Source organism: Carassius auratus, unplaced genomic scaffold, assembly GCF_003368295.1.
Source record: "Carassius auratus strain Wakin unplaced genomic scaffold, ASM336829v1 scaf_tig00027603, whole genome shotgun sequence".
Lineage (NCBI taxonomy): Eukaryota > Metazoa > Chordata > Actinopteri > Cypriniformes > Cyprinidae > Carassius > Carassius auratus.
In genome coordinates this window covers 273793-295439 of record NW_020525608.1, presented here as the reverse complement: position 1 = coordinate 295439, position 21647 = coordinate 273793, and the positions used below count along the sequence as shown (strand labels likewise).

Here is a 21647-nt window from a genome sequence, read left to right as displayed (position 1 = left end):
TTTTGTAGTGATTGGCATCTGTGACTTTATAAGAAGTTTTGTATGTATAGCATATAAATGTTGCACGTATAATTGGTATGTTTTGTATTGGTTTATACTAATTTCAAAATAACAATAATAAATACAAAAAAAAACGTGTACAGCTTCTTCTGTCATTGCTGTAAATGAACTCAAATGGAAACAAATGAAAAGTTCTGAAACTGTTCACAGTGCGGATGTCTGTAATAGTTTTATCTTATCAGTTGTTTCAATGTCCGTTATCTGAATAACATGTTTGCTGGGCCAAGTATTATTTTTGTTCTTGCTCATACTTGATGTTAAAGGTTTCTTCCAATCCCTAACCATTTCACATGCATTTAAAAATATGATTTCATATTCAATATGTCTCCTTAACTGGAGGATTTTTTTGTGGAATTCAGTCCAGTGCCGTTCAGACAAAAACTCATCTTTATCTAACAAAGAGACATTTGTACAAGGGAATCATGGGAATTGAAGCAGCCAAATATGTCACATACAAATCCTGCTTCTTTTCATCAAAGAAGGACGGTTGATTCGATCAGCTTCAGTGTCTCCAGGTAAATGATTCTCTGCAGGCAGGTCTGGAAACATCTGAGAAACACTGACTTCACATTTATCATCCTCAAGGCACAGCGGCCAGTGTATATTAAACATGTATTTATGGAATTGTCTGCAGGTGGGACTGATTTCAACCGATTTCTACAAAGAGCTTGGATTTACACTCCATGAGATCCAGCAAAATTAGTTTCTCCATTCAGCATGATTCTTCAGATATGGGACAAAACACACAAAGAAGTTTACCAAATGAATGATCATTTAACCATTATCACAAAAGTACCATTTCATACAATCCTCCTTATATGATCAACAATCACTTACTATCCTTAAAATCAGCAATCCTCAGTTTAATATTTCAATACTTCTAAGTATATGCATAATATCAGTAATTTCGAAAATATCCTTAAAAAAATATTTCAACTCAAGGGGGTTAAAGGTTTATCAAAAACAAAAACAAAAAAAAAAACAATGTTGCTATCCCACAAGTCCAGAGATTTGTATTTCTCTTTTTAAGATCATGTTAGTATCTAACAAGTGCTCTTTTATATAATTATATAATTTATTGATATTTTTAATATTTTCATTTTTATTTTATTTTTCATTTTAAAGCTTCAGTTAATTTGTTCTGTTTAAATGTTTATATTCATCACATTTTTCTTTTTTATATTTTCCGTTTAAATTTCATGATTTTAGTATTTTTAATGTTTAAGTTTTTTATTATTATTATTGAATGTAGAATGTTTTCGTATTATATTTTCCATTTTCTATTTCGGTTACATATAGAAAGTTACATTTTTTTATTTTCTGTTTTATTTTATAATTTAGTTTTTGTCATTTTTACAAGTGTTTTTTTTTTTACAGTTGTAGTTTCAGTTATTTTAATGCATCAGGTTGAACTATATTTTAACTATAATTATATTTTATTTTATTTCAAGAAACATATTTTTTAACAACCCTCACAACACCAGAAGAGCGTGTACTGCACGTGAAAAATATGATCTTGTGAACAGTAAAACATTTTTTATTGTCATAATTCCAGAAATGGAGCAGAAATTGGTTTGTAACCAAACTGTTATCTCGATTCCTCAGTCATTATTTGAATCTGTATGGATCTCAACACATGCTGAGTGACTGACAAGAAAGAAAAAAGTTTCACCAAAATTCAAATGAAATGCTCTGAACATGTCAATCCAATTTCATTTTGCACTTCTGTCCCAGTATTGAAGAATCAGTGTTATGAGAACACGACCTAAAAATGTTTCCAGCGCTTCATCCTCAAAGCATTCTGGGATGCATGACCTGTGTTTGACCGGCGATATTTCACGATGCTGTCTTACATCAGTCAGATAAAACTGTTTGGCCACTTCAGCCAAAACATTAGTTCATCTGGTAAATGATTTTAGATGCACTAAATCTATCAGTGTTTGACGTCAGCTGAGCAGTCATTATTAACCGTTCGTGTTAATACCAGCAGAGTTTGCAAACAAACAGTCAAGCCATTTCATCTGCATAGATTGGCAGTGAAGATCTCATAACTAGCTCCACATGGAGCAAAGCAGACCCAAACCTGATCAGACTGATGTGTGTTTGATTATAGCGCAGCCTAGTGTTCAAATCAGGCAGCACACACATGAATTAGTTTAATAAAATGATATTTTAATCAACCTTTGTGTACTTAATGTCTTTATTACGCATTAACCATAAGATCGTGCTGTTTTGTGAATATAAACACATTAACAGCATCCTTTGCTCATGATTTAATTCACAACACAGCACAGATTCTCATGCTTTATTGCTTCATTTAGCATCATAAAGAGAGTATTCCTATATGAACAACAGAAGCATGTTTAGTACAAGCAAAAACAGCATGATTTCTCTTGGACTACTGTCTGAAACTAATGCTATGCACTCAAATGAGTCTGCTTCAGTGAGGGGAAAGGGTGAATCCAGCTCTTCACTGAGTTAAAAGCTCCGGGGAGAAAGTGAAAAGGTGCTATAACAGGAACACCTTAATGTCCATTGGTTTAGAAGTTCCCATGTCTTTGTTCTGAACTCGTTTTGACATCAGATTGGCAGTAAAAGCGTGCGTCTCAGTCCATTTCTGTGTGGGAGATGACACTGAAAGACCAAACCAAGCACACAGGGTTACACAACAGAAACTGTTATTGTGCACTTTAACACTGCTGGACATGTTCAGCACAGAGCTAAAGACATACAGTACCATGTTAGGATCTTACATCATCTTCAAATAAACAATAGATTTTGATCAGCAAATGTCATGAAGAGATAGTGCTCATACTGTATAACAAACGCAGTATCTCATGTATACTAACAGCTACAAAACTAAGATCTCAAAAATTGTCTTCACAATCTTTTATCAAATTCTAGGTATGCCCACTTGAAACTAATTGTTATTAAAATTCCATTTTAATAATTACAAATGAATAACTAATGGAAAAGAACCCAAACTATATTTTTTCCTCACTGAATATGTACTTTACTCAGAAACCTGTCACATTACCAAAGTAAAATGGGTTACAATTGAGACCTGGAGCACAAAACCAGTCTTAAGTCTCTGGGGTATATTTGTATCAATAGCCAAAAATACATTATATGGGTCAAAATTATCCATTTTTCTATTATGCCAAAAATCATTAGGATATTGAGTAAACATCATGTTCCAAGAAGATATTTTGTACAATTCCTACCGTAAATACATCAAAACTTCATTTTTGATTAGTAATATGCATTGCCAAGAACTTCAAACTTCAAATTCGATTTTCTCAATATTACTTTTTTTTTTTTGGCACCCTCAGATTTTCAAATAATTGTTGTCTCGGTTGTATTCAAATGTTGTTAGATCCTAACAAACCATAAATCAATACATAGCTTAGTTATTCAGCTTTCAGCTGATGTATAAATCTCAGCTTCAAAAAATGTGCCTCTATGACAAAGATTTTTGAAAGTCTTTTATATTTTCATCATAAATGTATTCATTAAGAAGTTTTTTAGTAAATATATTGTTTTAGGCAATCTAATCATTTAGACAAATTTATCATATATATTTAGATGTTGGCCTGAAGAAAATTTAATTTAAATATTATTATAAAATATTTATTTATATAATTTATCTTTTATCTTAAAATGCATATATATATATATAAAAAAAACATGATAATATGAAATACGAATACATTATGTGACAATAATAATGTGTAGTATATAAAAGATTACAAACACCAGCAGATATCACTCACCAGAATCTTCAGCTTTCTTTCTCATTGGCTGACAGAGCTGTCAGACAGCTGATTGGCTGATTACGCCCGGCGCGGGAGAACACAGATGCGGTTCTCTCAGAGTTCGGCTCGGAGGGCCACGAGGACGGATGAAGGGCTTCTGACAAGGCACCTGATGCCCAGGCCCGAGCATTCTGGGACTGGCCCTGTGCATTCTGGGAAGGGTGGGTTGGGGAGGGGTAGCGGCTGTCTTTCACTAGTCTCACTCCATGGGTTGGAGTGGGTCCTGGGAGGAAAACCAGACGTCAAGGTGTATAAGCATTCATCACTGGAAATGAATTGCAGGAATTGGAAAAACCATTTGGAGGCGAGCGAGAGATGAAATCACATCCGACTGAAAACCATCCCCCAGCCGCCCACGCTTACTGTAAGCTGTAAAAGCATGAGTCAGGAGTCAGGACGTACCTAGTGTTTGAGAGCGGGAGACGGGCCGCGGGCGGAGGATGAGAGAGGTGCTGGGGAGCCAGGAGAGAGTGATTCATGGGACGCTGGAGGAGACGGAGATCTCACTTTCTCCTGAGAACACAGAGAGAACAACTGAACCACGGCCAGGTCCACACAAACTGCTCTTTTTACTTTATTTGAATAATACTAATTATTAGGGCTCTGTCAAATCCAGTAAATTTTTCCCCAAATTTGGTGGTTTTATTGAAAAAAAGACATGTAATCAATTGAAATCACAAATATTTAACAATGTAATCATTTAATAGAATTTTAACAGCACAACAATATGAAATGCATATCCCCCCCCTAATATTGTTTTATTATGTGTGGTTTGAATTCTTCTGGATTATGCTTTTAATTAAATTTTATTAAGACAAAAGAATGTCTAATTAGTTGAATCCAGAATATTTTAATGCAATCATTTACTACAATTTTATCAGTAATAAAGCAATAAAATGCTTTTTTACATTTACAACAATTCCATGTTATTAACCCAAAATTTCCGTGTTTTGGGTTTTGATTTTTCTGGATTATGTTTAAAATAAATTCTAAATAAAATTTTAAAATTCCAAAAGGATATCTAATCAATGAAAGCATAAATCTTTAACAATTGAATAATTTATTATAACAAGACAACCCTATAAATTGTCTCTCTCTTTTTTTTTCAGAAATTCCATGATTGACTTTTCATTCTGGATTAAGTTTTTAATGGTTTATTAAAACTGTATTAATCAAAAGAGGATCTCTAATAAATTGAACTCAAAATAACAAAAGAAATATAACATAATAATATATAACAAAATAATTTCTTAACATTTTAACAATAATAGTTCCCTATGAAATATGTCTGTCAGTCTGAAATCTTCTGGATTCTGTGCTTTATGACTGGATGAAATTTCAACATTTTTAATCTTTTTAATAAATTGGAACAATTTTTTTGCACAACAATGGTTTACGGTTTAAATGAAAACATGGTTGAAAACTGTGTAATACTCCTTTAAAAAATAATAAACTATATTATTAAGAAAACCAAACATTTATTTTGGGGAGTTGTAGAGTTGATGATATTTTCTCAGTGAAATGCTGGGAAAGAGACTCTCACCACTTCATATATTCAGTACAAGTCTTTTGCAGTTTAATATCACAGATTCTAGTCATATTGTGATTTGATTAAGTGTACAGCCCTACTTTTGGTCTGTTAACTCTGTATCATGGAAATAATAGAGGTCCTAGATATTTCTGATAAGCTATAATTTACCAAATCATGTAAATGGCATGAAACGGACAGAGTGAAACACATCAATGGTCTGTTTCAGACCCTATTTTAAGGAAAAGGTGGAGTATTTGTGTGAGATGATTTCCTGACGATGTGTACCCGAGTGGGGCTCCTGCAGAGAGGCGAGCGCGGCTGAGAGCGAGGGGAGGAAGAGCCTTCTCTGGATGGATTCTTCCGGAGGACCGGAGAGCCGCTCAGTCCGTTCCCTTCCGTCGATCTGGGAGAGACTCCTGCGGGGGACGCGCTTTTCTGCAAACACAGACAGCCCAAGAAGTCATCAAAAACTGCAACTACAGCAGTGTTTGCCCATGCAAGTATCGCCGAAGTATGACTTCTTCAACAGGAGGCAATGGGGTTTAAGAGTAGAATCCACAGTAGAATTTAAAGCACAGACAATCGATGCATGAACTCACTAGCCCTATTCATGAACATTTTAGTGAAGCTTTCCTTAGCAAACAAACATCATTTCTGATCATATTTAATGCTTTCCTGGTAAAGTTTGTCATGTTTTTTTTTTTTTTAATAACATACTTATTTTTCTTTAGGTTTTACATGCATTTGGCTCAACATATTACTTTTATTAAAAAAAATTGATGTTTCTGTTTACCAGGTAAACATGTTGTGATGCCAGCTATCATGACTTAAGTTTATGATTTTTGAACCCGGATAAATTGTACAATAACTGTCATTAGGAATTCATTAAAAACATCAATAGTTCAAACAATGAACATGAAGATGAAAATATAAGAATTCAAGTATCTTGTGATTTCTAGAAATGTGAAGTATTGAACTAATGATCTATCAAACATTATATAATGAGATAAAACGAATGCTGTCAATGAATATTACCAAGTTAATAAATGAAAGCATAATGCATAATGAAAGAAATAGAAAGCGAGAACTGTTTTCACCTCTTTAGTGCCGTCTCTTCTGAGCGCGTCTTCATTTTTACCACCACTTTCCTGCAGGGAACACACAAGAACAGACCAACACAACCATGAGCGTAAAATAACCTCAGCAATGAGATGAACTCTTTCTCAAACAGTCCTCTGATTTGTCAAGATACCAAAGAAAAGAAAAAATATGATAAAGAAAGAAAATAGTTTTAAGCTGAAGAACTGACATAACTGGAAATAAATACAAACTAAAACTGAACTAAAGCTAAAAACCAAAATAATAATGAAAGCTAAATAGTAATATAAAATACAAATATTAATAATAATAATAATATGACAAAAGCACATAACTAAAGATTAAACAAAATATAAAGATAAGAACTGCTTCGAAATATTAATGAAAGCCTGGAACTGTTTATAAATAATACTAAAATAACAAACAAACATTTCGCATGACATTTCGCCGTTCTAACGACATTAATGTTATAGGTTAATAATCCTGCTGTATGACAACTTTTGACTCATTCATGTCTATATTTTATTTCTCCAGGGGAACAACGGGAGATTTATTGATACTTAATCTGATACTGAAAGCTGTGTGATGTCTCTGGAGCGACGGAAGAGCAACATTTGAGCAGTTTTCCTTTAGTTTGGTGAGTGAATTCATAAGTCAGTAAACCAGGGATGAAATGATAGCACTTTAAATAAATAATGAGCATTAATATTCATTGGCAGTCAGCAGTCGTGTGATGCAGTTTAGCTGAACATGGAAGCACCAGTGAAAATCACACAGACTTCAGGATGAATGATTTGAAACTGTAAAGCGAGGAAGCAGTGCGTTTCACCCGTCGTGTTCGTGCCGTGCTGCTCTGGTCTGCGCCGCCCCGTTTAGTGTCCATATCAGCGTGAGAGGATGAGGAAGAGGAAGGAGGAGGAAGACCCAGACGCAGGCCTGAAGACCGATGGCTCACCGGAGAGCCGCTGCCGCTCTGAAATATACACACATCACATAAACACTAGCATCTCACACTCTCAGTCAAAGAAGTGTAAAGTATGAAACGTCTTCATAAAATAAAAAAAATAAAAAAATCATATTCATTTACACATTAAATATTTAAAATATACAAATATTACATGATCTCCTATTTAGAAGATTATTAGAATCTATATTATGGAAATATTTGATTAGATTAGATTAAAGTAGATTCAACTTAATTTTCATTGTGCAGATATAGCTGTGATTTTAACACATGATTTCATAACACAGTAATAGTAATTACAGCTAAATGGTTCTTTTTGCTGGAAAATCAACCCAAAAATGGTTTTGGGAAAGTTAAATAAATTATTTAACAATTACAAAAAATGTATAAGATTTAGTTCTATCCTTTTTATTTGCAACTTGACATTAGCATTCAAATAAATGATACTGCCTCACAACACTTGCATAAAGATTACAGCTCTCTGTTAGAGCCAGAAACAGCAAACAGGTTTATAATAAATGTGTTTATAATACATTTACCTGATATTAAGAATGATTATGTATATTAATGCATATTTTAAACCTTTAAAACCTGTATCACATGACTTTTCATACAAAATGCATTTTGTATATGTAGATAACCATTCATTTTTTAATTAGAAGGAAGTAAGGAAGGAAGGAATGGGTTTGGAATTGTTTTTTTTTTGGATTGCTGAAACAGTTAAACATCATATATATTTTGAAGCTTGATAAAATGCCAATAGTTCCTCAGTCTGATTTTTGAGAAATGAAAAGTAAAACTAAACGACTGCAAGATTATGTTTCTATGGGTCAAATCCACAAATGCACAGTTTCTATGGAAAAGGTGGAGAATGGAAAATGCTATTCTATACAAAAATCCAATTGAACACATACAATCCAATCAGCAGTGCAGTCCTTACAGAAAACAAGAGCATGCAAACACATGAATAATAGACTTCTCTAATGGATGGACCAATGAGAAGATGAATATTCCTGAAACGCCACAGAACACTGAGGTGTAATACTCACTCTGTTCGGAGCTCCATCTACAGAAATGAAGAGACACAGAAGGATTGACTCACTGAGATATGATGATCCGGTTATCTTGAGCATATAATAATATCAGGAATATTCCAGAGTAATTTTAGTCTAATATCTATAGATCAAATCTCAGGCATGATGATGTCACTTATAGAAAAAAATACTCATTTACAGTAATGTCCATGTACACATCAATAAAATACATACTTGTAAATATTTTCAAAATATATACTATATGTGTGTATTCTTCTATACATAATAAATATACACAGTACACACACATTACATAAACAAAAACATTTATTTTGGATGCGATTATTGGTTTGACTCCGGCTCACCTCTGGAGTCCAGCGGCTCGGGGTGAGTGAGGTCATCTTTAGGCATCAGGTGCGGGGGGAACGGGAAGCCCCCGGGAAGAGCCATGAGGCTCGCACCCGCTCCCAGAGTCAGTCCTGAGGGGTGTGGCGTCAGAGGGAAGCCCGAGGCATGATGGGATAGATGCTGGAACTGCTGCTGCTACAAAGAGGGAACGGAGAGAAAAATGTCAAGTCAATGTCAAGTCAAAGCATGTATGTGACCCTGGACCACAAAACCAGTCATAAGGGACAATTTTTTAGCCGAGATACAACTATTTGAAAATCTGGAATCTGAGGGAGTAAAAAAAATCTAAATACTAAGAAAATAGCCTTTAAAGTTGTCCAAATGAAGTTATTAGCAATGCATATAACGAAAAAAAAGTTTTTTATATATTTACACTAGGAAATTTACAAAATATCTTAACGGGACGTGACCTTCACTTAATATCCTAATGATTTTGGCATAAAAGAAAAATCTATCATTTTGATAGATAGATTTGATCTATATAAAATGTCCAAATGTCTAAAGATTATATTACCACATCTGAAAATCAATTGTAGTATAAATTATAAACTATAATATTATAGTTTGAATTAAGTTTTTATTTTTATATTTAATGTTTTTAATGACACTTTTCCTTAAGTTTTACTATTTTTGTACTTTTTCTCATTTTTATAATTTTTTGTATATATTATTAATATTAATAAGTAGTTTTTTTATCATCTTTCACTTTTAATTTTAGTTCTTCTAGTACATAATTTCAACTAAATGAAAATTAGTAATGTTTCTTTGAGAGCAGGTTTTCTATCTATCTGTCTGTCTGTCTGTCTGTGTTTTAATGAACTCTAATAACCTTCCTCATTGCTCAGACTGAAAGCTGTACTGAAGTTTGATTGATTAGGAGGACAGCAAGGTAAACAGACTCACCCCGATGATAGCGTTGAGTTCGGCCATGCTAACATGTTTGGATCTTTCCACTGCTTGAGCGACCTGATGCTGATGCTGCAGGAACACACACATTCCCACATGACGCATGAATAGAGAAGATATTCAAAGATCAAGAGCAAACATGCAAAACTACCCCCGAAGCCAAACCTGCTACACGACAGCACCTTTCATTGTGAAGAACCACAAACAAAGCAGAAGCGTGTGTGCAGCAAACAGCAGGTCAACTGAAGAGAGTCTCTGTGGCAGACCTGATGTTCCCAGAGGGCCTTATGATTACAAAATAACCAAATCCACTCAGCGAGGCTTAGAAAAGAACAGTATGAAATATTGATCTAGGGAGAGGTGGGCGACTGGAAGCTCTCTGTTGATGACCACCTCTGCTGTAAATAATTCATGTGTGAATAGTCACGGGGGGAGAGGATGAGCGTGTGTGTGTGTGTGTGTGTGCGTGCGCGCTCACCTCCTGGGACAGCAGTGGAATGATCTGACTGCATATAGCACTGAGCCGCTTTACAATCTCTGCCTGCAGAAACACACACACAATTCCCATCAAACAACAGATACTGAACCACATACTGAAGAAAAGAGTCCGGCTAACTGAGCTCAAACGGGTTGTTTCTCTATAAAACAGTAGCTAAAGCGTCACTATATGCTCTTCCTTCAGGAACGGTTCCACATTATATATTATATTTAGAGAAATCTTTCTTTTAAACCTTGTATGTTTGACACAGTTTGGCACAGGTTTTCATATTATTAACAAAAATGTTATATGATAGACAGATAGAACAATAGAACAAAAGAACGATAGAATGATAGATAGAACGATAGATAGAACGATAGATAGAACGATAGATAGATAGAACGATAGATAGATAGATAGATAGATAGATAGATAGATACACAAAGGAGTATTTCCTAGCTACCAGAGGTGCTTTTAATATCAATACACACACACACACACACACACAGATCACATATGTACACACTTCCATTCAGGCTGATCCCACACACTCTGACCCACATACACTCTCAAATCCAGGCATTTCCAACAGATGGCCTGGAAAACGAGGAGATGCAGGGGTCTTATCTGGATTAGCCCACTCTAGTGTGTGTCTGTGTGTGTGTGTATGTGTGTGTGTGTTTGTTCATATAGAGTAGTCAGGCTTAAACCCTGCTTCAGAGTAAATACCCAACAAACACTGAATCAGGCACATTGCATGTATACAGCACATCCCTCCTAAAGATGACAAAGACAAATGAAAACAGACAAACCTTAAACCTACTTTGAAATATATTTAAGGAAAGTGCTTCTTGAGCAGCATATCAGAATGATTTCTGAAGATCATGTGACACTGAAAACTGGAGGAATGATGCTGAATACTCAGCTTTGATCACAGGAATAAATTACAAAATATTCAAATAGAAAACGATTATTCTACATTACAATAATTCCTCACAATATTACCGCTTTACTATATTTGTGATCAAATAAATGCAGCCTTGGTGAGCAGAAGAGACTTCTTTCAAACCCAAACCTTTAAACAGCTGAACTGAATGAATGTAACAGCTGAAATCTAAAGTGTAAACGTCTGTGCTGCTGATACGACAGTCTGAGGTTCAATCCCTGCAACTGGAGACCCTGTTCCATCCCTATCAAACACTAAATCATGTAGTTTCAGCAGCAATTAGTGTTTGTTCATCCCGTGCCATCACTAACCTGCCACCCAGACCCCAGAATTCCCGCACACAAAGACACCTCGTACTGTAAAGCTGATTACACAGAGATCACGCTGATCTGTAATGAAATCAGAATGCAAAGGCACATCCGTCACTCACCTGCTTCTGCATTTCAATGTTCAGCCCGTAAGACATCTCATAATACTGTGGAAGGAAACAAGGGCAGTTCAGTTACACGACATAAATCACAACTACATCCACCCAAGTGACAGAACTGTTCTGCATGTGTTACCAGAGGCCAGAAATCACCCATATTCACAGTCAAAGACCTGACATTCATTTCTCTTTCATATTAATGTGTGTAGATCATCATTTGCATCTATGCATTTGACAGACGCCTTTATCTAAAGTGATTTATAGTGCATTCGTGCTATTGATCAACTGAGCTGCAGGATCTTAACGTCATCATTTATCAGCTTTCAGTACTTTACAGACAACTGTATCCCAGTTTTCAATGAAATAGTGTTATTTGGTAGGGCATAACTATAAATTGAGCATTTTATGTGTATTTTCATTTTGCAAAACATCTTGTATGATAAGACTATATGGACTTGCACTATGCCTATATCAATAACAAATAAAAGTGTATGGACATACACATGCACTATGACACTATGCGCAAAATAAAAATACAATGCATACATTTTTACTTTTGTTATTTATTTTTATATTGGATCTAATTCATGCATTACAAAATTATAAAATGCATAATGTTTCAGTACTTAATCTAAAAGCTGTGAAAGATATATGTGCCTATGCAATTAATTATCCCATTTTTGGCCGATTTGAAATGATTTGCATCAACCAATAATTGTGCAGCTTTGCCAGTTGACAGAAAAGCTAGTTACTGATTTTTTTTCAATTTCGAAATGACTAAACGCCTTGAGGACAGATCATTCATCTTGTACAGTCAGTGTTGTTCCAATGAATTTCAGATACAATACAATTTAAACTACACAATTTGATATACACAGCTGAGGATTATGGGTAATGTTGTTGAATGTCACTCTTACCATGATATAATGTCTGTGCATCTCGGTTTTCTCACTCGCCAGCTTCTCACATTCCAGCTTCAGACTGAAAAACAGAAAACCACGCACGTTGTGAGGTCATGTGACACTGTGCCCTCGTCATGTGACAGTGGTCTATCAGTCCTTCCAATATAAAACAGAACCACTTTTACTGAAGCCGATCGCATTTTATAATGTACACTGATGTTTACCATTCTAAAGAAAGACGTTCAGTAGCTTTTGTAATTGCTCCTAATGAGACTCTCAGGATTAGCTGGCTAATAGTCTGTATCGGTGAACACCGGCGTTTCTAGTGGCTGGGGTGATTTCCAGCATCACAGTTAGATAATCTCATCAGCTCAGAGAGGACGGAGATCATCATACAGATCTAAATCACAACATAACTGAATCAAATCCAGATGCAATTAAAGGAAATGAAGTACACAGCAGTAAACGTCAAGGAACGTGGGAAGCTTCTGAACATCAGTTTAATTTGATGAGTCTGTGTGAATGGTATTGTGCTGAATCGTCCAGGATGAGGTGTACCTGTGATACTGGGCCTGGAACAGCTGGAATTCCTCTTTTATATGGTCGAGAGTTTCCAGGACGGTGAATTTCACTCCGGCGTGGCCTGACACCAGCGGAGCCTGAAAACACACGAGTATTGTCACTGCAAAAAGAGCCATCGGTTAGCCTATTATTCACGATTTCTACATTGTAATAGGATTATATTGCTAATTACTCTGCATGGAGGAATCACGTTAGGTGATCTCAGGAGGACAATACAAAGATAAATGACAAACTGTATTTTCAGTTCTTCATTTAACATAGCCAGTGTGGGAAAATGTGGGTCTGCTATTATTTTCATGATGATTCAATGTCAAATTCATGTTTTGTGTTATGTTATCATGTTTTCAAAGAAATAGTGTTCTTTGGTGGGGTTCAACTATTTTCATTTTGTGAAACATCTTGTATGAGTAAGCTGTATGGACTTCCCCTTATGATAAAAAGTTTAATTAAATTAAATAAAACACTGTATTAATATGCACAATAAAATAAAACATAATAACATGCACCTTTTTCATTACAATAAAATTATAGAATGGCAACAAATGACACAGTATGGACTTGTGTGTGTGATTTAAATAAATCACTTTTTTTTTTATTCAGTGTTTTGTCATTTGTGTAAGTGGGAATACACAATCAAATCCTCTGACACACACACACACACACACACACACACACACACTGACCGCACAAAGGAGGTTTCACTGCACGAGTAGAGAGACACTTTATATGGCCCTGCCGTTGACAATAACTGCTTTGTTTTATCAGCTTTATCAAAAACACGAGACTGACTGCAGGCACATATTCAATATTCACCTTGATACGACCCCTGATAGAAACCAGACCATCACTAACAGCACTTCTCATCACAACAGTCGTGTGTTAGATGATGCCAGCAAATCATGATTCATATGGACTTGCACTGTCTTTTGTTATTAAAAAAAGTTATAAAATAAAAAAGTAATATATATATATATATATATACACACACACACACACACACACATTATATATATATATATATAATAAAAATAAAATTAAAAATAAAATAAATGTTCCTGTTAGAAAATGCCAAACAATGAAGATTTATGGGCTTGCACTATGCCCTTTTCATCATTTTTTTTTCAAATAAACACCTCAATAAATAAATGAATTGAAATAAAATGACTTGAACTTTTGCATCAAAATAAAATGAAATAAAAAGAGCTAGTTTATTAGTTTGTTATAGACTATTTAGTTGATTAGACATGCCAAAAATGATACTCAAACTGTGCCTTTAGCATCAAAATAAAATAATCTTTTTTTCTTATAGACCATGCCAAGAAATTCTGTATTGAGATATATATGCTGGGATATGGTGCAGAGCAGATATTCAGAGGAATGGAGGATCTGGTCAGTAAACAAGACAAGAGTGTGTTGTACGGTCCGAGACCCGAGTACAGCCGGACAGAGCCATGAATTGTCACACAGACTGTTCCTCTCACACCAGCCCTGAAAGAACGCAGTCATCTATCTCACACTGTTTACTGTGCAGGGCACTTTCAGACGAGATAGAGACGGAGAGGGGAGGGGAATCACAGAGCCGTGAATAACCGTAGGCTGCTGAAATATTCAGCACATGTGGCACAAATACAAGAGCGGTAACAGCCGTGTGTGTGTGTGTGTGTGTGCAGACGACACATGAACCTGCTGCGTTCCCAATCCACGCTTCCTGTGTGGATTGCTGCTATTGGCAAAAACACAACTGTTCGGGAGGAAAAAACACGCACATCTGTTTGGAGCGATCGTCTCATTCCAGGAGACTGAATCTGTACATCAGCTCTGATGAGCGGCTTGTTAAGGCCTCGATACACAATACTGCTCTGATGAGAACTGAGACCATGCACCGCCGCCTCCAACACACACACACACACACACACACAAACACACACTTTATCTGTTTATCAGGGCTGTTCATTTTACATCTTCATTTGATGCCACTAATTATCAAAAAATAACAAAACTAAACATAAATAATGATTGAAAGAATTGTTCAAACAAACATGAATATGTGAGTTTTTTTCTTCATCTGAACAGATTTATAGAAATGCAGCATTGCATGACTTGCCCACCAACGGATGCTCTGCAGTGAATGGGTGCCGTCAGAATGAGAGTCCATACAGCTGATAAAAACATCACAATAATCCACACCACTCCGGTCCATCAGTTAATGACATGTGAAGTGAAAAGCTGTGTGCAAGAAACAAATCCATCATTAAGATGTTTTTATTTCTGTCCTGCATCAGACCTCTTTTCTGAATCAGGAGAGAAATATGCACAGATCAAACACCGTTTACAAACACAACAGTGCAAACAGTTGTAAACAAACATGTGGGTGGAGTTTAATGTGAGAGGACAACAGGAGACAGACTTTTTCACTGGAGGAAGTGTTCATTATTGATTATGTTGACTCATATTTTTGCCAGAAGCGACAGTTTAAAGATAAAATGCCTTGATGGATTTGTTTCTTACAAACATGTGGTTTTCACATCACAAGACATTAATTGTTGGAGTTGAGTGGTGTGGATTATTCTGATGTTTTTATCAGATGTTTAGACTCGCCTTCTGACGGCACCCATTCACTGCAGATGATCCACAGGTGAGCAAGTGATGAAATGATTGCCTTCTTCAAATCACAGTCTGGATGGCTTGAGAGAGAGCCTAATTTCAGCCATATTTTCATTGTAGTTGAACCATTCCTACCATCTGAGAAATTCAAGCTTGAAGAACCACCTAAATGCATTTTGTGTGTGTGTAAATTCTGCAGTGTGTGCAGTCACAGCTTCTAATACAAGCAATATGTTTCATCAAACCACATGCACTGAGAGCAGAGAGCGTCTTCAAACCTGAACTTTTAAAGTTGACACAACAAAGTCAGTGTCTTGAAAACAGTGTTAATGATTCGAGACCGTGAGACGTCACATAAGTCCATCCAGTGCATGTGTTCACGGATAGAAAATAAGCACAGATCGAATCCTACACATTCTGTGTAAACAGATCCTCCCTCTCAACAGTGAAAACCATTGCTGTCAACTGTAGGTCAGTGATGCATTGAATGGGCTTTTCTCTATTGATTTTATATTACAGGTGTGTTATTCATGTTTTGAATGGTGCATTGGATTGTATTGCGTTTGAGACAACAGCAAAAAATTATGTTTGGACATGGATTATGCCTTTTGTAATACAATGCAGTAAAGTGCAATAATTATATATTTGGAGAAAATACCTGTAGAAATAACAGAAAAGTTGGTCATTTTCTACCAGGAAATTATTCATTCTGAATTTTTTTTCAGTGTGATTATGTTGTTCTATTAAAAAGTGCAAAAAATGCAAAAAAGCATGTACTCCAATGTACTCTACAAATCATACTGTAAGTATTTCTATTGAATTCTTTATTTTAAAAACGTGCACTTAAACTGACAGGATGGGGTTTTGAGAGATGTTCAACTGTGTGTGATTTTATGTAAAGTGTTAGTAGAGCTAGTGTGTCCTAAAGCCAGATCTGATCATTAACACCATCAATGTAATGACAGTAAATACAACACAGATGGTGTAAGATACACAAACCACACACACATATATATATATGTGAAGAACACACTGCACTGCTTCGTGTCAGAGGCTGCTTACGTCTGGTATTATCATCACACTCGTATGAACCGAACATAAATAACAGTGCTGAGTAGAGTGCAACTGTATGGTTTACATTCATTTCCCCGCAGTAATTGATTAGTAAAAATAGTCTATGAGATCCACCAAAAGCAAAAGAGCTTAGTCATCATTTCCTGAGCAATTCTTTCACTTATGAATTTAAATGCACAGTAACTATATTTGTCTTTTTAAAAATTTCGAATAATGTTTATTATGCATCCTTAAACAATAGCAAAGGATTGCAAGCTCAACTGTCAATCATCTGGGTTTTAAAATGTTATATTTGGGTTATTATAGTTAAACTAAAACTTAATCCAAGACCATAAAAAAGAAAGAAAGAATTGAGTTGGCTGACAATATAAACATTAACTTATAATAATAAATAAAATAAACAACTTTTTTTCAGCTAATTGCCAGGGATATGCTGTTTACTTGATGTACTGAAACTGAAATGAATAAAATATAGTAAGACATGTTTATAAAAAATAAAAACTGCACTATAACTTACTACAATTTTAAAATTATAATGCTATGAAAATTATAATTTAATTAATATAATTCAAATTGAAATAGAAAAATAAAAACTAATTCAAAATACATACAAACATTTTTACAATGTCTCAATGATACTAAAATAATAATAAAATACAAACCTAGACTTGCTTTTTCAGCTAGTTTCTAATGCAAAATTGAATTTAACTTGTACAGTAAATGTAAAAAAACATACTTAAAATACTTTTAAAAGCTTTAAAGCTTTAATGGAAATGAAAAACAAAAACTAATAATTTAAATGACAAAAATTACAAAAATGTAAAAATAAAAACAACAATTAAAATGATTTATAAAAACTACAACAGTATGTGACTGGTTGAGACCAGAGAGGCAGATGTTAATCCCAGGTGTATAGCAGGGACGAGCGTCCTGTATCAGATCCGACAGGGTTTTGAGAGCAGACAGAAGCTGCCCACTGGACTCAGATCATCAGCAGCCAGCAGGCAACAGCACACACAGACATTACGTATTACCAAACCCACAGATGTAAAAACAGCACACACTAACAAACCAAACCACATTTGCACACTCTCTAAAGGTCATTCATTATACACACGAAAATTCCTCACTTTAAAGCTAATGCATGCTACCACAAAACTGGGTCTGCATGGGCCTGTAATAACATGCCATCATAGCAAAGGTAGCTTTGAAGTGCAGCTCAGTGTGTGTGTGTGTGTGTGTGTGTGTGTGTGTGTGTGTGTGTGGTATCGTGTTGCCCAGTGACGATGATGGAACATGACATTTGCAGTGGAGAGTGGGGTGGCCTGGATCCATATGTAGCAACATGCAGCAATAACTCGAACAAACCATTCATTCAGCCGTCCATCCATCTGTCCATCCCTCCACCACACAGAGCAAACACAAGCCACAGATCTCTCCCTGTGTTCATGAATGTCCTTCTACTGTATTTATGCCTTGAATAATGCCTCATTACTCCTCTTCTGCAAATGCACATCTGCCAATCTCTCACATTTCAAAAGTGTTTTATTGGCATGACCTTTTGATATACAAACAATTATTAAACATAATAACTGAAATAGATATTATTGTTTTTTTATAATAATTATATAATATATTATATAATATATATATATATATATATATATATATATATATATATATATATATATATATATATATATACACACACACACACACACACACAAAAACGATATACATACACACACATATATATATACACACATACATACATATATATGTGTGTGTGTGTATGTATGCATGTATAAATATGTATGTATGTGTGTTTAGTATAATTGTGTTTAAATGTGTGGCAGCTTGAGAAGGGCTTCCCCGACTATGTTGTGGTTCCTCTTGAGGTTTCTTGATTGTAGATCAATATAGATACAGATTCATGTCAAGTACAGTAACATAGGCTTTTCAAATAATACGTGTGTGTGAGTGTGATATAAAATAACTATACGTAACTATATATAAATGTAAAATTAAAATATTGCAAGTAAAAAGCGTAGCAAAACTGTGTATGCCATACAGAATCATGCATAATCTAAAAGACGCGCAGTTTAATAATAGGCTCATTTATATATATCTAACAGTGACTGTAATGGGACTCCAGGCCTGTGTGTTTTCTCAGCCCGTGAATCAATCACTGAGCCCATAACGCTGTAATTAACTCTTCATCGTGACCTTAACCCTGACCCTCCTAACACTAAACATAATGCACGTTAAAACGGGCAACCGCGCGCGACTCAGCGGTCCGCTAGAGACGATCAAGGAAGGGAAAGTTGATTAGGCTGCGGTACCTGAGGTCTTCCGTGCGGATACATGGTTCTGGAGGTCATCCACGGGGATCTCGATGGTCAGGACCGACACCGAACCCCCCCGCGTCCGCTGCGGAAATCAGCTTCGCTCCTCCGCGCTCCAAACGTTCTCGAGCAGCTGAAGAATTTCAAGGTAGCCGATGAAAAGTTTAAAAACGTTCTAATCGCCTGATACAAACGCTCTTCCTCTTTATGACGCACAGTTACGCCGCGCTACAGTGTAACAAGATCATCCTGTGCGGGGCGCGTGCACGACGAGCGCGCGTCGGAGATCAGAGGAACATAAACAGCGCTGACCTGCGCGCACACGCGCTCTGAAAAAAAAAAAAAACAGCGAATCGATTCGCTCGAATGATTCACTTGAGTCTGCTTTAAAATGTACCTTATTAACAGCCGAAATATTACTGGTTTTTGACGAATTTGACGCCGCTTTGATAAAAAAAATTTCACGATTTAGTAATGACTGTCTGTTGAAGAACAAAACAGTCTCTTCAAAAATGTTAACCACACGTTTTTACATTCAAATTGAAAACCACGAAAACCCGTAGGCAAATCCTGAGGGAGCATATGGCTCGAAAATGTTAATTATCTTCTGGTTCTGACTGCAAAGTGTTCTTATCTGTTGTTTGTAATGTTTGCTTTTGGATAAAAGCGTCTGCTAAATGACTGAATGTAATGTTAATTCTCAAACGTTTTTAACAAACGTTAATATGCTTATAAAATGAAATATAGCTAGCTTGGTGAAATCGTACAATAAAGTCAATTTACGAACGCTCTGCGAATCGGCTCGGGCGAATCACTAAAATGATCCGGTTCAAACGAATGAATCACTCGCGAATCGGCTGTCAACGAGCCAAACTGCAGCCAGCAAGGGGTGTATTGGATTTCTGAAAATCTAAAATAAATATATGAGAGATTGAGAGGGAGAGAGAAAGGGGTGAAAGATCAGAAGAGAAAAGAAAACGCACAGCAGCTCTTCTCAGCGGTGCTGCCTGTAATACTGCGCCTGTGAGATTGACATTAACTGCGGAGAGCCAAAGCTGCTTTTAAGGTCGACCACTTACATTTGCTTATGAAGATTATATAAATAGGATAAAACGGGGGGGGGGAAACCCCGTAAGTGATAAAACAGTTGAAACCAAATTATATTGGTATATGTTATATTAGTATTATAAACTCAGCTATTTTAAATGAAATAATGTTTGAAAGAGAACAAAGCGGGAAGCCGTTCGTATCGTAAGACAGAACATAATGTACAAACATTGCGGCCTTAACGTCTCTTTTCAAGACTGGACTCTGATTGGCTAGCGAGGTTAAAGTCAAGGCCAATGAGTGACACCATTGCCCACGTTGGGTCTTTACATCTGCTTTGATCTGGACCAATAGTGAGGGCAGAACTAAAGCGCAGGCGCGTCTGTGTTGCATTATGGGTAATGAAGTTTTTTTTTTCAACCGCCGCATAATGAAGATGGAGAGCCAATCGGCGTTCAAGAAGCGAATTGATATTGTGAATATTCATGAGATTATGAGATAACGATTCACATTGATAATATTTAGGCTAATTAATTTTATTTTATCACGAAATCACATTGAAGTGTGCACATCTGCTTAAAGGAAAATTAAAATGCATTACAAATTAAAATTAATTTTTAATTTTTGTGCAACTTAAAAAACTCGTCTCGACTGAATCACTAAAAAGAACCGGTTCGAGAGTATGATTCGTTCAAGAAGCCAAACTGCAGTGAATAAAATGTTAAAATGTGAATAAAATGTTAAAAATGATTTAAAGATGTGACTCATAATAATACATTTTGTTTTAAAGCGAAATCACAATGTGAACAAATCTGGTTAAACAAAATGAAATTAAAATGCATTAAAATAAAAAATTTAAAACATTCATTTTAATTTAGAATTAAACTGCAACTAAATAATAATAAATAAACCCTGAATATAGTTGTAGCCTAATAATTTTTTTCCCTAAATATTACTATTTTTTTTTTGTTCGTTTTTTTTTCTTTTCTTAATCCCATGTATAGGTAGGCCTAAATTATGTGTTTACAAACACACACACACACACACACACACACACACAACATTTATTATCAGATATAAAGATAAAAAAAAATGAAAGGTGGAAAAAGGGAGGGAGAGCTGCAGAACCTAAGAAGAGAAGGAGGAGTGGTGCATGAAATAAAACAGCAATGGGAGGATGATGACAGGCTGAGGAATGAAAAGTGAGATAGTGACAGCACACACACACACACACACACACACACACACACACACACTCAGCCTGAAAGAGTTTAATGAAATATCATGTGAGAGCTCCGCCACAGGCCACATCTCCATCAACCAGAGGAAATGAACAGACCCACAGAATGTACGCATACAGTTTGGATTGTATGCAATGAAGAAAGATAGAAAGAAAGACTAGTGTATTGTTAACTTCATTCAGCAG

At 35.6% G+C, this 21647-nt stretch overlaps 1 protein-coding gene across 1 annotated transcript; it reads right to left on the bottom strand.

Annotated features, from left to right (window-relative positions):
* Positions 1 to 2214: 2214 nt before the first annotated feature.
* On the bottom strand, positions 2215 to 19478 carry tle2c (TLE family member 2, transcriptional corepressor c). The gene is made up of 14 exons (XM_026251538.1): positions 19172 to 19478; positions 13128 to 13228; positions 12585 to 12648; positions 11671 to 11715; positions 10295 to 10357; positions 9814 to 9888; positions 8868 to 9045; positions 8518 to 8534; positions 7334 to 7477; positions 6504 to 6554; positions 5692 to 5841; positions 4278 to 4388; positions 3834 to 4098; positions 2215 to 2694 (listed from the first exon to the last, which is right to left on the bottom strand). Exons 1-12 carry the CDS (start codon positions 19208 to 19210, stop codon positions 4278 to 4280), a joined length of 1038 nt encoding a protein of 345 aa, XP_026107323.1. The 5' UTR covers positions 19211 to 19478; the 3' UTR covers positions 2215 to 2694; positions 3834 to 4098.
* Between the last annotated feature and the right edge of the window lie 2169 nt (positions 19479 to 21647).

Excerpts from the sequence above, each read along its gene's own strand:
- tle2c (XM_026251538.1), bottom strand. The coding sequence starts at position 19,210 with ATGACCTCCAGAACCATGTATCCGCACGGAAGACCTCAG. Across the intron at positions 13,229-19,171 it reads ATCCGCACGGAAGACCTCAG|GCTCCGCTGGTGTCAGGCCA; the intron begins GTACCGCAGCCT and ends GTGTGTTTTCAG. Across the intron at positions 12,649-13,127 it reads TTCCAGGCCCAGTATCACAG|TCTGAAGCTGGAATGTGAGA; the intron begins GTACACCTCATC and ends TCTGTTTTTCAG.